Here is a 16,489-nt window from a genome sequence, read left to right as displayed (position 1 = left end):
TGTTTTCTTTTTTTTTTTCTGTTAACAGAAACAGTTCCAGGGCCACAATTGCTAGACCCAAGCCCAAAATATATTCATATTCTATTATTTGTAAAGCACGATTTAAAAAGTAATTATTTGATGGTTAAATACTTGAATTAATAAAATTTTAATATATAATAGCTAACTTCCCCAAATCACTTTATTCAGACTTTATTCTGAGAATAAATTGTACCATAAACAGTTACTTTTTGTCACGAGTGTATTCTTAATATTCAAAACGAAAACACAAACACAGAAATAGTATTTACTTCACAGCTTTATTGCCATCAGTTTTGTTAGATTTGTTCTTCATGTTCCAGTTTCAAACATTCAGTATCAAAACTGTCTTACAAATAAATATAAATATATTAGATTAAGGTTAACATATGTATCTCACACAATCCTTAGACATAACATTGTCACATCTCTGATCATTTTTCTTAGGCTACATTCACACTTAAATACAGACATTAAATAAATAAATGAGTACATTCATTTAACACACATGAATTATAAAGCAACTTTAAAAAAAGTTTTAGAGTCTTATGCATTCATTCATGGAATGGTTATGCACTTTTTACAAAAAAGACAGACGAAATCAGTTCATGTAGTTTGTTCCTGTTGCTCAGTTCATTCAGAGTGCAGTGTCCCAAAGAGCTTGTCCCAGTGAGTGAAGTATGGAGCATAGTTGGACTTGAACTTCTGATGGTGGACATCATGGTGCGGAGCTCCTCCGTACAGACCAAAAGGCACCAGTCTGTGTGTCGCCCATGGCAGGTCATAGCCACAGTGGTCCTCAACTGACAGCCACATGTTCAGGATATGGAAAAGCATCTCTGTCATAGGATGAACCCCCAGTAACATGGGATTCACTGCAGCGAAGAAACCCAAAGACAGAGTCTCCCACGCCCCTGAATACTCAGTGGCCAGAGCGAAGGTGGACGTGTATTTGTGATGCACCTTATGGAAAGTGCGGTACAGCCAGGGTACTTTGTGATGCAGAAGATGCCATACAAAGTACTGGAAGTCAAAGAGAAGCAGGCAGGCAGCAAGGTCCCAGATGACTCGCAGAAGCCCTGGTGCCATCACTGGGTAGCTGACAGGTCTCCAGTACCAGTGCAGGACACTCAGTGGGAAGATGTACACGGCATGGTTGTAGAGGGAGAGTGCCAGGCAGCTCCACATCATCTTCCAAGATACGCTGGTCTTCTGTTGAATTTTGTATCTCCTTATCCATGATACCCTTGATGACAGGGCATCCAGAGCAACAAATGGCAGGCAGAAGCTTAGGTAGACTGTAATAGAGAAGAAAACTGGGAAATATGGAGACCTAAGCACGGCCTCGTACTGCAGAATGCTGTCCCAGATGTACTGTAGTCCAAACATTTTAGCTTGAATGGCAGGACATGGGTATCATGGCTTTTATAAAGGATTAGTCCCGCCCCATTTCCACTACTCGCACTGCAAGTCCCCTAAATGGCTCGCTTCCTGTTGGAATTTCCAGTAAATTTTTCGGTAGTGTGAGACAGTAGGCTATCTGGCGTCATGTTTATCAGACAGGCAACTACATAAATCTATAAATATAAAAATCCTGCAATACTTTAGAGACTGAAATTGTTTATAAGCCTACACAAATATTATAATATAAACGATAATGGAAAGAGTGCATTGAATCACAGTGCAGAAAGAATAACTAAACAAACAACACAAAAGAGTAAGGTAAGATTCAGAACTTGAAGAGGAACTTACCTTTAGGAAGTAGCACTGTAGCCTACCAGTTATTCTTTTTTAGATAGCAGGTAAAGCAGTTAATCTCGCCCAGTCCCACCTGCTATTGATATTCCAGATTCCGATTTTTTAAACCTGACAAAATATCTATTAATCCTACAAAATATGACAGTTAATATTACATTTTCTTGCGTCACTTTTTACTTCTGTAAGAGTATCTCGAGGGACAGCAACGAGACGGACAGTGAAACAGTTTTCCCAGTTTTATCAAGTAAACACCGCCACATGCTGTTTATAACAGGCAAGTGCTGCTGTGACACCCAAACGATTTGTTAGGATTTTTTGCCACACTCACTTTGACTGAGTCGTCACACATCTAGGACAGTTAGTTAGTTTGCTTGACAAATGTGTGACGGATGGATAAACAAACAATTTAACCAATAACGTTTTTACTTAAAACTACACAACACTGCATTAAAAATTCATTTCATAGAAACACTACAAAATGCGAGAATATGGCTCGAAATTTACAGGGATTGCCATACAAGGATAATTTTGGGGCGAAATAAATGAAAAATAAAAATGTTTGGAATCTTAGTGGTAATATCTATTTTTTTCTTTATAAAATCTATATATTTATTTATTATTAATGAATGTATGTAGGTTATTTATTTATTTGCTTTTAACCTATATGAAGCCCGTTTACAATATAGGCTTAATTGTCGATGATTTCATTGGTTTTATGACAAACGAAAATCAAAAATAATTAAGATCAACAAAGCGAAACCTATCCCTCTGCTTTTTAAGTTTCGTTTTCGTGACATCGAATCTTTCAGTACGCAGTCTGAACGGAAAGAACACATCCTGAAATATTAAATGAGGTAGGAATGAATAGAACCTATTGAAACAAACATTTATCAACCAAACCTGTCTAAAACACGCTTAAACGATTCGCCGTGTAGCGTAAAGTCAAAATAGTTATTTGCATGTTCTTCAGTTGGTGTATATCTCTTAGTAGTCATATTTTTTCATCATAACATATCTATCCAATCTTTCTGTCTTTTGTTTAGCAAAATAATTGGGTTATTTATAAAAAATAAACGGTTAATCCTAACTTGCAAATTCTCAAGTAAGATAAAGTGGTGTGTTTTACAAAACACGTTTTCCTCACGTCTCCAGCAACAAAGACATGGAAGCTAAGCTCAGGCAGCTGGAGTTCTTACATGGGGAGTAGAAAAATCAGACATAAAGGATTTGAATACCATACCAGACAGACTCCATGATAGGATCAGATTTTTTCCACAAAAGTATCATGCCACATATTTCAGCCTTCTGGCTTTTATCAGCCACCTTGAGGATAAAACTGAGAGCGCACTGGACTACCTTCAAAAGGCTGAATCGCATTAAAGGAAGACCAGCGAAAGAAAGCGGAGTTCCTTGTGACATTCTCCAGCTTTGCATGGGTACACTATCACTTGCAGAGGTTAAATGATGTGGAAGATTACTTGAACAAGGTGAAAAGTATATGCAAGGACATACCAGGTTCATCAGATTACTTCTGCAGCTTGCCTGTAGTACATGGTGAGAAAGCCTGGAGCCTTCTGAGACTTGGAGGAACATTTTACGAGCAAGCAAAGGAGAGTTTCTCTAAAGCTCTTGAGGCAGAGCCAGACAACATGTTGTCTAATGTAAGCTATGCAATAGTGCTTTACAGGATAGACAGCATGAACAAAGCAGATAACAAGGGAACAGTCACCGAACAGCTAAGAAAGGCTCTCAGCCTGGAGCCCACAAACACTGAGATCATGGTACTTTTGGCTCTGAAACTCCAGAGGTCAAGAAGTCAGGAAGCCCAGAACCTTATAAAAAAGGCCTTCAGATTGTCTCCTGACATCCCACAAGTAACCAGATATGTGGCTAAATACTTCAAGGCAGAGGGCTCCATTAAAGAATCACTGTCTGTCCTCACTAGGTCAGTGAAGCAGGCCCCAAACTCTTCCACCATCTGCACCATCAAAACCGGCCTTTGCCATAAACAGCTGTTTATTCAAATGTTGGAGGAGAGGAGGCCCGAGAGAAGCGTCCCTGCTGCTCAGAAAGTTGCTATGGTGGCTGAATGTAAACAGCACTTCTCAAAGGCTGTAGAGCTGAAGCCTAACAATATTTATGCCAAAGTGAATTTAGCAGAGGGGCCTATGGGCAGAACCTTGAATAGATCTTCAGCAGCCTGATAGATGACAAGGCTCTCAGTGAGTCTGAAAAGCAGCATTGCTACACATCCTATGGTGTATTCCTGCTCTACAAGAAAAAGGATGAAGATATAGCAGTTAGTCAGTTCAAGTCAGCATACATGATTCCTGTTGACAGCTATGAGAGGCAACAAACTGGCAAGAAGCTCAGACTAACTGTAGAGAGGAATCTCAACACCAAGCAGAAATTCAGAGAAGCATTTGAGATTTTGGCTTTTATATCTTCTGAAGACAAGCAGGAGATGCAAGCAAAGGAGTATCTGCGAACAGCACATCAGCACAGCTCACATTCTGATTAGCTGTAAAAAAGCTCTTTTTAATCCTTTTATCAGATGCTTTTATCTAAAGCAACAAATGAACACAATTCATAATAAGAGCTAACAATATTTGGAGTACACAATGTTGTGTATAAGCTAGAGTAGCCTACAAAAATTTTAATTGCTTGTGTTTATTTCCTGTTGTACAAAGGTTTTATACTTTTATGAATTCTATTATTGTTTATTCAGTATTACTGTTCAATAAATAATGTTTATATAAATAATAGTTGTATTTAATAATAGCATTTTGGGTGTTTTGTGCAGGTTACATTGCTACAACATTAGATGGCGACAAGACGTCTTTATGAGTGAGTCAATAGCACACTACATTTTACTTCAAACAACATCTTGTTTATATGTATGTGTGTATGTGTGTGTATAGTCCATATGTCACTGTATATAAATACAATATATAATATCAATAAAGACAAAAAATTATTTTCACTCATATGTACAAGTTTTATCTTGTCATTGTCTTTTAGCTAAAAGTGACAGTCAAAGACAGAAATAAATATGCAAAAGAAGCATGACAACCTGACTACAGATGGCTGGCAATGGTTTAGACCAGTCTTTATTTAACTACCAAATATTTGACATCATTTGAGACAGTCTTAAGCTCTCAGTCTATTGCTGTTTCTCTTTCCCTCTCTCTTCAGCCAAGGTTTCGGTTTCCATTCTGAGTTAGACACTCCCATCTCTAGGAGCGGTCAATAAAGCCTGCACCACCTTCCTTTTCAAACAGGCTCTGTAAAATTTATCATACAGACGTCCTAGATAAGGTAAGTGCCTCCCTACAATTACAACATTTTTTTTTTTTTTGTAGTTGGTCTACAGTAGTTTCAGCTTAGCGTTTTATATAGGTTACAAAAATCTGATAGATATCATATTTAATATAAAAATGTACTTCAAGAGGCAAGGAAATGCATTTCCAATTTTAAAATTAAATTTAAAATAAATGTATTTTTTAAAATGTATTTTGGTCAGAATGAATACATTTAAATAAAACATATATTAATTAAAATGGCCAAAAATACATAAGAAATATAAGTAACTAAAATTATTGAAAATATATTTATGTTAATATATATATATATATATATATATATATATATATATATATATATATATATATATATATATATATATATATATTAACATAAATATATATAATATCAATAAACACAAAAAAATATTTTAAAGGCTAAATATTTTTAAATAATAAAGGCTGGTCTAATCCATTGCCAGCCATCTGGAGTCTGGTTGTCATGCTTCTTTTGCATATTTATTTCTGTCTTTGACTGTCACTTTTTGCTAAAAGGAAATGACAAGATAAAACTTGTACATATGAGTGAATTTTTTTTGTGTGTGTGTTTATTGATATTATATATCAATTTTCACTCATATGTACAAGTTTTATCTTGTCATTTCCTTTTAGCAAAAAGTGACAGTCAAAGACAGAAATACATATGCAAAAGAAGCATGACAACCAGACTCCAGATGGCTGGCAATGGATTAGACCAGCCTTTATTAAACTACCAAATATTACACATCATTTGAGACAGTCTTAAAAGCTCTCAGTCTTTTGCTGTTTATCTTTCCCTCTCTCTTCAGCCAAGGCTTCAGTTTCCATTCTGAGTTAGACACTCCCATCTTTAGGAGCGGTCAATAAAGCCTGCACCACCTTCCTCATCAAACAGATTGTGAAACATTTATTATACAGACGTCCTAGACAAGGTAAGTGCATCCTTACAATTACAACATTTTTTTGGCAGTTGGTCTACAGTAGTTTCAGCAAAACTATTTATATAGGTTACGTAAATCTGATAGATATCATATTTAATATAAAAATTTACTTTAAGAGGGAAGGAAACACGTTTCCAATTTTAAAATTAAATTTAGAATTAATGTACTTTTTAAAATATATTTTGACCAGAATAAATACATTTGTGTGTGTGTGTGTGTGTGTTTGTGTGTGTGTGATTAATTGCTGTGGAAAGCTATTGGCAAATTGGTATAGACACTGCTGTATATAAATATTCAGACAGATGTTTTTGTCTATGGTAGTGTTATTATTATTATTTAGCCTCTTAAAACCCGGCAACACATTTTAGGATTTTTTATTTTTTTTTCAAGTCATTACATTGTTTAGAGCATTCAATAATAATAATAATAATAATAGTAGTAATAATAATAATAATAAATTAAAAATGATATTTCATTCATAAGTTATGCTACGTCCTTGGTAGAGGACATCTGGACTCAAGAAAAAAAAAAGACACGAATGAACATGCATAGGGCAAAAACAATTGATTTTTTTTTTTAAATCACCAAAACATTTTTAGTTTTCAGGATTATTATTATTTTTTTTTTTTTACCAAGCTTTGTATAAATATAATTAAACAAAATGATTTAATATACCATTTTTCTTTATGCAAAATGTGTGTAAAATGGCCATAAACAGGTTTTCTCATTATATATAATATATCTATAAACTAAATCTTATTTGCATATTAATGTTTTGGGGGCAACATGTAATGAAAAAGAAATGTAATAATGGGAGTAATAATTGACAAGATTTTCATAATAATATATAATATTTTATAGGAATATGAAATTGTGTCTCCCAAAATGCATAATAAACATGATTTTAGTCCCGGTGTCCTCATATGAGGACATGTATGAAATCGACGCCCTGTTTCGTAACAGAAAGTCATTTTGATTTTAAACCCTTTAACATTTCCCTGAGATGTTGATTTATGACACACAGTTTAAAAATTAGCCAGATTTGAATGATAATTACAAAATATTATCATATTTCCATAAGACTGTCACTAAATTAATATCAGACATTTCTGAAGACCAAGGAGAGGGAGTGGTCATGGTGAAACATCCAAACATTTAGTATCTCTGAAAAGCCCTGAATGTGCTCTGTACAGGATATCCAGACTTAAACTGCGGCATGTATAGTCTCAGAGAAATTTACTAAAATATAATGTCCTCATATGAGGATGCAGGTTCTCAGGTGGTTAATAAACAATATTTAATATACATATACATTTTTCTCTTTTTCCAGGTATGGATCCGGACAGAACTTTGAGAACAAAACTTCTCCAGTTGGAATGCCACTTTACCTGGGCTCTGAAGAAAGATGATATAGATCTAAAGGATATTCTCAATAGACTGCAAGAACAGATTAAGTTGTACCTCGGAAAGAAAGATGAACTTGCCCGAACTTACAGTGCTTTGGCATATGTCCAGTTCCTTCTGGAGTTTCACGAGGAGGCACATAATAATCTCATGACATCCGTGAAGCTACTCATGGAATGCCACCAGGATGAATTTCATAAAACTCTTATTGTCACTTACGGAAACCTTGCCTGGTTAAACTACCACATGAAGAACTACACAGAATGTGAAGGTTACCTGAAGAAGCTTCAGAAGATAAATGAAACCTTTCCCACTGAGTGTTCATCTATTCCAGAGGTGCTAGGTGAAAAGGGATGGACTTTTCTTAAATTCTCACGCAAATATTACAACAGAGCCAAAGAATGTTTCAGGAAGGCTTTAGAACTGGAACCAGAGGAAGGCGATTGGAATGCTGGTTATGCCATTGCTCTGTATCGCACTGAATATGAGAGTTTCACTGTGGAGAATTCGCCTACAATAAAGCAGCTGAGACGGGCCATTGACACAAATCCAGAGGATGACGTTCTCAAAGTCCTCTTAAGCATGCGACTGATTGTTTACAAAAGGTACAAAGAGGCTGATAGTTTGGTAGAGAAGGCTTTAGAAAGATCTCCAGATCACCCACATGTCATGCGATATGTTGCAAAATTCTTCAGGAGTCAAGGAAGTGTGGACAGGTCAATTGCTCTTTTGAAGCGAGCGCTTGAAAGCTCACCCAATTCAAGTTTCATACATCATCAGTTAGCTCTTTGCTATAAGTTGAAGAAAATCCAACTGATGCAGGAGCAAAGTCACCATGCCAAAGGGTCAAGAATTCAACAGATTCGCAATCAATGCATCTATCATTTAGAAAAGGCCACCAGCCTGACAGCCTCCTTCATTTCTGCAATGAGCGATCTAGCGCTGCTTTATGGAGAGAACCAGGATATGTCACGGGCTGAGGAGCTGTTTCAGGTCACTTTCAAAGCAGCCGGAGAGAAAAACGACAATCTACATGTTGTCAATTTTTTTTATGCTGAATTCCAGCTCTACTGCCACAGATGTGAGCCATTAGCTGTCAAACACTACATGGAATGTCTGAAGATTAACCCGGATTCAGTCGAAGGGAAGAGAAGTAGCTGCAGTTTAAAGAAGATCGCTGACAAACGAATTCAGAGAAACTTGCTGGAAGGGGAGGCTTATGGGATACTGGGGTTTCTTCATAAGTTAAAAGGGGAGAAACGTCAAGCCATTGAGTGCTATGAGAAAGCTTTGAGTTATGAAGACAATGATGAGTTCCTCAGTAACCTTAGTGAACTCAGGCTGTCCTTACAGTAAAGTCATCACATATTATGTGCTTACACTATCAGTTGTACATAATGTAATATGCATTTGATTGTGCTCCATGTACTGACACTTTATGGCTATTTATTCTATAAATGTATAATGAAGATTAAGTCAGAAAAAAATAATCACAAAATATACAGTATACTCTACCTTTATGTTTATGTTCTAAGATTAATGTAATAAAGGCATAACATCTATTTGGCTAAAAATATTTTACAGGATTTGTAAACTTTCATTATCCAAAGGCACTTTGCACTAAGAGCTTAAAAGTTTAAATAAAATTATAATATAAATATAATGCTTGTTTGTTTGTCTGTTTTTTTTTCCTTCTTTGATCTGTTTGTACAGATCAAAACCTATTCCAAAGGTAATGTTGACCATAAGAAAGGTAAATAATTTCCTTTCGGATCCCTAAGATTAAATGTGTAATGTAATGATTGCATTTCAGTGTGACATGAATTTTCTTCCATATAGCAAACAAGTGAAATAAAACTTAATTTTATGCTATATGTTCCCCGCATGAAAGAAATACATGTCATTTAAGAAATATAAGGCACTGGTAAAATAATACATTTTACCTCTAAACCATCATTCAGCCACCTTAATCATTAGACAGCAGTACAATCCAAACTATAGCTGGCTCAAGGACATTTACTTACAGTATGTCCTTAATATTTCATTTGTGAGCTGTAGAGTGTAACACTGGGCGTATTTGATTATATTTGTTTGTATTTGATTACATATACACTGTGTGTATTTGATTACATTTTGAGGTGTGGATCACGTTTCATTTTTGCACAGTGGCTGCATTGTATTAAAAGTTTTTTTTAATTTTTTTATTCACATTTCATTTTTTGCACAGTGGCTGCATTGCATTAAAAGTTTTTCTTTTTAATAGAGACATGCAGAATTTAAACTCATGTTCATTTTCCTTGTGGCACAATTTCTGCAGGTCCTTAATGAAAAGGCAATGCCATAAGTCAATTGCATTTACCATACTTATGTATTTTAGCATCATGATGACGAGTTTTACAGTTCTTCTACACAAAAAAAGTACACAAAATATAAAATAAACTGTCCAGTTAAAAGGTAATTGTGACTATACCATGATTTGGTAGTAGATTTTGGGTCACTTAAAGGCATAGTCCAGCCAAAAATTTAAATTCTGTCATCGTTTACTCACCAGTAAGGTTTTTTTTTGTTTGTATTTTTTTTTTCTGTGGAACAAAAAAGAAGATATTTTGAGGAATGTTGGTAAGCACACAGTTGATGTTCACTATTGACTTCCATAGTACTGGGGGAAAATATTGTGGAAGTCTATGTGGACCAAAACATTTTTCAAAATGTCTTATTTTGTGTTCAGCACAAGAAATTAATTGGTACAGGTTTGGAACAACTTGGTGAGTAATTGATGACAGAATTTTCATTTTTGGGTGAACTATCCCTTTAAACTTCTTATTTAATGCAGCTGAAGACAAACATTAATAATAAACTGACCCAGCTGGATCACATGGGATATGAGAAAATAAGACAAAAATAGCTTATTTGATTAGACTTGAGCACAACTGTGATTAGGCCCAAAGGCAGGACAAGTACATGTGAATTTTTCGTTATGCCACATGTCCTTCATCACTAAAGTGCTTGGTGAGAAGGGTTGTTGTAATGTTTCATGAAACTGTTATGGGTGAGTGGATTGCAGGATTTATCAGCAATTCAACAACTCAATTGGAGAATAGAAAGAAACCTAAGCTGCACAAGCTAAATTCAATTTATTATGTCTGTAATTGTTTAAAAGTTTATTTTAGTATGTAATGAGTATCTCCTACAAAGCATAATGTTTTCCAGATGTTATATGCCTTTTGTACATCTCGGAAACAGAAACTGGCAGTAAACTGAGTGAACGGGCATGACGCCTCTTTCAGGAACTGCGTACATTTCATACTGAGCTAGTGAAACATCGCTGTTCCGCTCGTATACTTGTCCTCAAGATAAAAATCAAAGGATGTCAGAGATGAGGTGAGCACAGTTTCTAAATCTGAACTAAAGATTTGTCTGTATTGATTATGTGAAACTAAATGACAAACGGGAATGATAACGAAGGCTGGAAAGTTTGGAAATCTGTCCGGGAAGAACTGAGGAGTAGCGTTAGAGGCTAGCTATCGAGTTTCAAGTTACGTTTGTTGTTCAAACTGTTCGGTTCAGATGAGATACTTTGCTCTCAGACGGCGGTAAAGTTAGTTTGACTTTTGACATTCATTAGACATTCATTTTTTATGCCAGTTAAACTCTTTGCGACTGTTATGTTTTGAGCCCAAACTAACTCTGATAGATAGACATAAATATATGCCCTTTACAAGGGTTAATTTCCAGAAAAAGAAAAAAAAAGTAAAATATTAACCATTTAAATTAATTAAACAAGTTAACTACGTGACATTATAATATAAATCCAATACTAGAATGTTCAGAAAAACATTCCTGTTATTGCACAAAGCTCCGTTTTTGGAATGACCATTTTATGTTTTATAATAATTTTACAACTTTTAATGTATGCAAAAAAAAAAAAAAAAAAATGCATTAAACGACAACACCATTTGAGATAAAAGTATCAAACCAACTGTAAAAATCTCTAAATAGTATTCCCTATAATGCACAAGGCTTGTTCTCCAGATTATGCCTTTATTGTTTTTATATACAGTACTGAAAACATATTTTTCATATGTTTAATATACTGTACCCACTTAAATTAACTAAACTCTGACACCGTTTGAGATAAAGGTATCAAACCAACTGTAAAATATTAATAATATTACTCCCTATAATGCACAAGGCTTGGTTTTCCAGATTATGTTTTTTTTATATACAGTACTGAATCCATATTTTTCATATGTTTAATCTACTGTACCCATTTAAATTAATTAAACTCTGACACAGTTTGAGATAAATGTATCAAACCAACCCTAAAATATTCATAATATATTATTGGCTATGATGAGCAAGGCTTGGTTTTTCAGATTATGCCTTTATTGTTTTTATATACAGAACTGAATCCATATTTTTCATATGTTTTATATACTGTACCCCCTTAAATTAATTAAACTCTGACACCGTTTGAGATAAATGTATCAAACCAACTGTAAACATCTCTAAATATTATTCCCTATAATGCACAAGGCTTGGTTTTTCAGATTAGGCCTTTATTGTTTTTATATACAGAACTGAATCCATATTTTTCATGTTTTATATACTGTACCCCCTTAAATTAATTAAGCTCTGACACCGTTTGAGATAAATGTATCAAACCAACTGTAAAAATCTCTAAATATTATTCCCTATAATGCACAAGGCTTAGTTTTTCAGATTATGCCTTTATTGTTTTTATATACAGTACTGAAACCATATGTTTTATATACTGTACCCGCTTAAATTAATTAAACTCTGACACCATTTGAGATAAAGGTATCAAACCAACTGTAAAATATTCAGAATATTTCAGAATGTAATGCACAAGGCTTGGTTTTCCAGATTATGCCTTTATATAGTATAAAAAAAACATTATTTCCAAATGTATTTATGTATTTAAATCAACATGTATTTATTTCCACATGTATTTATTTCCTAATTTCTTTGTCCATATGGTAATGAAGGGGGTGTGTTTTACTTCAGGCATAGCAATCGAGCTCAGAGATGTGGACAAGGCAAGGAAGAAGCATTGAAAAGCTTTGCAAAATTAGGAAACATTAATGTGCTTGTGAAGTTGTTTCAGATACATTGATCAATATGCACATAGACTGAGCTGTTGTGTAAGTTTCATCAGCAATAAATGCACGCTCTTATCAGTCACATCCAGTTTATATACATGAAATGGGATTAATACTGGATGATTTAATGTGCACACACTTCTGTGTCAAATGTGTTATCAGATCTGATTTACTGAAGTTGCGGTTTCTGTTCATATTCAGCTAAATACCAAAAATCCCAACCGGACGTTTTATCTGGAAAAGAGTATGTATGTTAATCCTATACTGTAGTTACATACAGTTACTATGATATTTAATTACTTAAACCAGCGTATAAGATTTTGGTCATATCTCCCACTTCTAAGCCATTCATCCATGGACTTGAACTGCTCAAAGGCCTCAAGGCTTCTTCCTTGCTTAAGCCAGAACTCTGAGCTCTATATGTCTGAAGTAAAACACGTCCTTTCATTGCCATATAGACAAAGAAATGTAGAAATAAAAAAAGTGAAACATACAAATGTAGAAATGAATAAATATATAAATAAATACATAAACAGTTTTAAAAATAAATGTATATATAAGGAAATTAAAGTAGAAAGATTTATTTATATAGATTGATTTTTTTGTGTGTGTTTTTTAATTTCTTTGTGAAATTATCCATTAGAGACAGATGTTTTTCTCTGTGGTGGTATTATTATTATTATTATTTAATTAACAATATTTAATATACAGTATTTTTGTCAGATATTATTTAAAACTAAATAGTTAAGGGGGTCATGTGAACACCCTGCTTAAATGTAATATAATATATATATAATTATAATAATATTATATTAAAACAATAATTAATTTGGTTTCTTTTTAGTTCAATCCAGGACAGTTTACAGTCGAAACTGGATCAGCTGGAGTGTCACTTCACTTGGGACATTAAAAAAGATGATCTAGTCTTGACAAATATCCTCAATAGGCTTGAGGAACAGGTCAAGTTGGGTCTAGGGATGGAGCAAGGAGTTGCACGAACTCACTGCTCTTTAGGATATGTGAAATTCCTTATTGGGCGCAAAGAAGAGGCTCTTACTCACCTGTTGAAATCTGAGACACTTATTAAAGAAAACCTCGGGGTCAACAGTGACAAGACTCTCATTGTCACCTATGGAAATTTTGCCTGGATAAACTACCATATGAAGAACTACACAGAGTGTGAAAGTTACCTGATGAAGCTTCAGAAGATAAATGAAACATTTTCAATCGGGCCTTCATCTGTTCCAGAGGTGCTTGGTGAGAAGGGATGGGCCTATCTTAAATTCTCTCGCAAATATTATGACAAAGCCGCAGAAGTTTTTCAGAAGGCTGTGGAACTGGATCCAGAAAATAGCGAGTGGAACGCTGGTTATGCAAAAGCTCTGTATCGCACTGAAACTGGCACATATTGCACTGTGGATTCACCTGCAATCAAGCAGCTGAGACAGGCTATTGACATCGACCCAGATGATGATGTCTCTAGAGTTCTTCTAGGACTTAAACTTATCTTATGTTCCAAAGAGTTGAAGAATGAGTCTGAGAAACTGATAGAGAGAGCTTTGAAAGGCTCTCCAGAACATCCACATGTCATAAGATATGTTGGGAAATACTTCAGGAATCAAGGATCTGTAGACCGGTCAATTGAACTGCTGAGTACAGCACTTGAAACATCACCAAACTCAGGCTTCATAAATCATCAGTTGGCAATGTGCTACAAGACCAAGAAAATTAATTTACAGAAAGAAAAATGGGAAGGAAATAAGCCTGAGGTAAATAAAGCACGAAATCAGTGCATTTACTATTTAGAAAAGGCAACTTCTTTAAAAGCTTCCTTTGTCTTTGCCATGAGTGAGCTCGCACTTCAGTATGGAGAGAAACGTAATCTGCCCAAGGCAGAGGAACTGTTTGACAGAGCATTTAAAGCAGCTAGAGAGAAAAATGATAATGTGCATGTAGTACATTTTTACTATGCTGAGTTCCAACAGTACTGCAACAGATGCGAGGAGTTAGCAATCAAACACTATAAGGAGTGTTTGAAAATCAGTCCACATACTAGTGAGGGGTATAGAAGTGCAAAGAAACTGAAATACATTGCCCAGAGATATATCAAGGATAATCCAGGTGATTGGAAGGCCAATGAAATACTGGGATTCATTTATCAAATGAAAGAGGAAATGTTCGGGGACACCAAGAGCTATGCAGCCACTTCTGACAATGAAGAGGAGGATGAATCCCTCAGCAATCTTTGTGAGATTAATTGCAAAATATAAACTTTCTACAAAGATGCATAATTAGTTGTTAAAAAAAACAAACAAAGGGCCTTATTTGTGTATTTATGGGCACAGAAAACATGCACATAAATTTGTTACCCTTGTTCTATTGTTGATGAATCCGGTTGATGCCAAATGACGGAGCGAGTCCCTCCAGCTAATTTGCATGAAACATGCACAAACTATGTCCACATAAGGCCTTTCCATACAGTCTCACATCTCTCCTTTTCTTGCTAGTTTGCTCTCTCTCATCTTTTAGTGTGGCATTCTCAAAATCGGTTAAAGACAAAAACTTTTTATTTAGTCGTTCAGTTGGGCCTACATTTTGTCATGGATTTAAAATGCTTTTTTGTCTCCTCTGAAATGTAACTTTTTACCTTACAGATCTGTTTGATTTACTCAGTTGTCTTAATTATAGTATATTGTGCTGTAAAAAAAATAAAAATACAATCTTTCAGAATAAAACCTAATATAGTCTTTTAAAATAGTAGAATAAATAAAATGTAGTGCCAATATACACAGACACACACACACACACACATATATATATATATATATATTACATTTAATCATTTAGCAGACGCTTTTATCCAAAGCGACTTACAAATGAGAACAATAGAATATATATATATATATATATATATATATATATATATATATATATATATATATATAAGAGGTGTGTTATTACTTTCTTGGAGATCAGGGCCAGGTGCAACATACCCATCAGTATGAGCAAATCCTCAGTTTTATATATATATATATATATATGTATATGTATGTATGTATATATATATATATATATATATGTATATATGTATGTGTGTATATATATATTGGCACTACATTTTATTTATTCTACTATTTTAAAAGACTGTATTAGATTTTATTCTGAAAGACTGTATTTTTTTTTTTTTTTTGGTTTTATATATGGTATATAAAATAAAAAAAGAGCCTGTCCTTTGAACTTTGAACTGAAATAAAATTAGGGTGACCCGGAATAATTCTTCTCATAAAAAAAAAAAAAAAAAAAAAACAACTATAAAAACTAAAACTATGCAGCCCTGTTAGTCTTGATATATTGATTTTGCAGTTTTACTTTATTTTTAGGAAACTGTATGTCAGGTGTTAGATCTTCTGATTATATTTTACTCATTTCTTCTTTGTATTAGTATTTCAGTTTCCTTGCCACTTAACAATTCACTTTTTAAGGTCATTATGCTGTTTCATTTAAATGTCATTTTGATGCATATGGTGTTGAGGAATGAGTAGTTTTATCATCTGTCATTGTAGAGGGAAAACACTGTAGGATTACTGGATGTTTAAGTGCAAATATAATTTGTGTTACCATCTAAGCTTGACTTTTTATAGCATTAAACTTGTAATACTTTGTCAAATAAACTATCTGGTTGCAGGAAACACTAAAACTCATATGAAAGAAAATCTTGTGTTGTGCAAATTTACATGATAACCTATGGTATTGATTTTACCAACTAATGTTGCTTAAATTTGCAGAAGCAGATGTGAAATAAATTGCATGTGAGATTATTTGTAAGTATATCATTATATGTTTAGCTATATTTAGTAGTTTTTTATTGTTGTATCTTTACTGTATAATAGACTCTGGGTATTTA

At 34.1% G+C, this 16,489-nt stretch overlaps 3 protein-coding genes and 1 pseudogene across 3 annotated transcripts; 3 read left to right on the top strand and 1 right to left on the bottom strand.

The window, feature by feature from the left end:
• Window positions 1–280: 280 nt before the first annotated feature.
• Window positions 281–1,899, bottom strand: LOC109099495 (cholesterol 25-hydroxylase-like protein). Its single transcript, XM_019113012.2, has one exon. The coding sequence runs from the start codon at window positions 1,405–1,407 to the stop codon at window positions 652–654; it is 756 nt and encodes a 251-aa protein (XP_018968557.2). The 5' UTR covers window positions 1,408–1,899; the 3' UTR covers window positions 281–651.
• A 657-nt stretch (window positions 1,900–2,556) lies between these two features.
• On the top strand, window positions 2,557–9,125 carry ifit10 (interferon-induced protein with tetratricopeptide repeats 10). The gene is made up of 5 exons (XM_042767430.1): window positions 2,557–2,630; window positions 4,580–4,623; window positions 4,972–5,094; window positions 5,927–6,049; window positions 7,389–9,125. The coding sequence occupies exon 5, from the start codon at window positions 7,391–7,393 to the stop codon at window positions 8,816–8,818; it is 1,428 nt and encodes a 475-aa protein (XP_042623364.1). The 5' UTR covers window positions 2,557–2,630; window positions 4,580–4,623; window positions 4,972–5,094; window positions 5,927–6,049; window positions 7,389–7,390; the 3' UTR covers window positions 8,819–9,125.
• On the top strand, window positions 2,651–4,573 carry LOC122134198 (annotated as a pseudogene).
• A 1,299-nt stretch (window positions 9,126–10,424) lies between the features above and the next one.
• On the top strand, window positions 10,425–15,372 carry LOC109099184 (interferon-induced protein with tetratricopeptide repeats 5-like). Its single transcript, XM_019112716.2, has 2 exons — window positions 10,425–10,843; window positions 13,430–15,372. The coding sequence occupies exons 1-2, from the start codon at window positions 10,830–10,832 to the stop codon at window positions 14,853–14,855; spliced, it is 1,440 nt and encodes a 479-aa protein (XP_018968261.2). The 5' UTR covers window positions 10,425–10,829; the 3' UTR covers window positions 14,856–15,372.
• Window positions 15,373–16,489: the final 1,117 nt, after the last annotated feature.

Source organism: Cyprinus carpio, chromosome A12 (genome assembly GCF_018340385.1).
Source record: "Cyprinus carpio isolate SPL01 chromosome A12, ASM1834038v1, whole genome shotgun sequence".
NCBI lineage: Eukaryota > Metazoa > Chordata > Actinopteri > Cypriniformes > Cyprinidae > Cyprinus > Cyprinus carpio.
The sequence above is the reverse complement of the archived record's forward strand: the minus strand, read 5'-3'. Positions and strand labels throughout refer to the sequence as shown.

What these genes read in the sequence shown, in the direction of transcription:
- LOC109099495 (XM_019113012.2), bottom strand. Translation starts at nt 1,407, where the DNA reads ATGTTTGGACTACAGTACATCTGGGACAGCATTCTGCAGTACGAGGCC.
- ifit10 (XM_042767430.1), top strand. Translation starts at nt 7,391, where the DNA reads ATGGATCCGGACAGAACTTTGAGAACAAAACTTCTCCAGTTGGAATGC.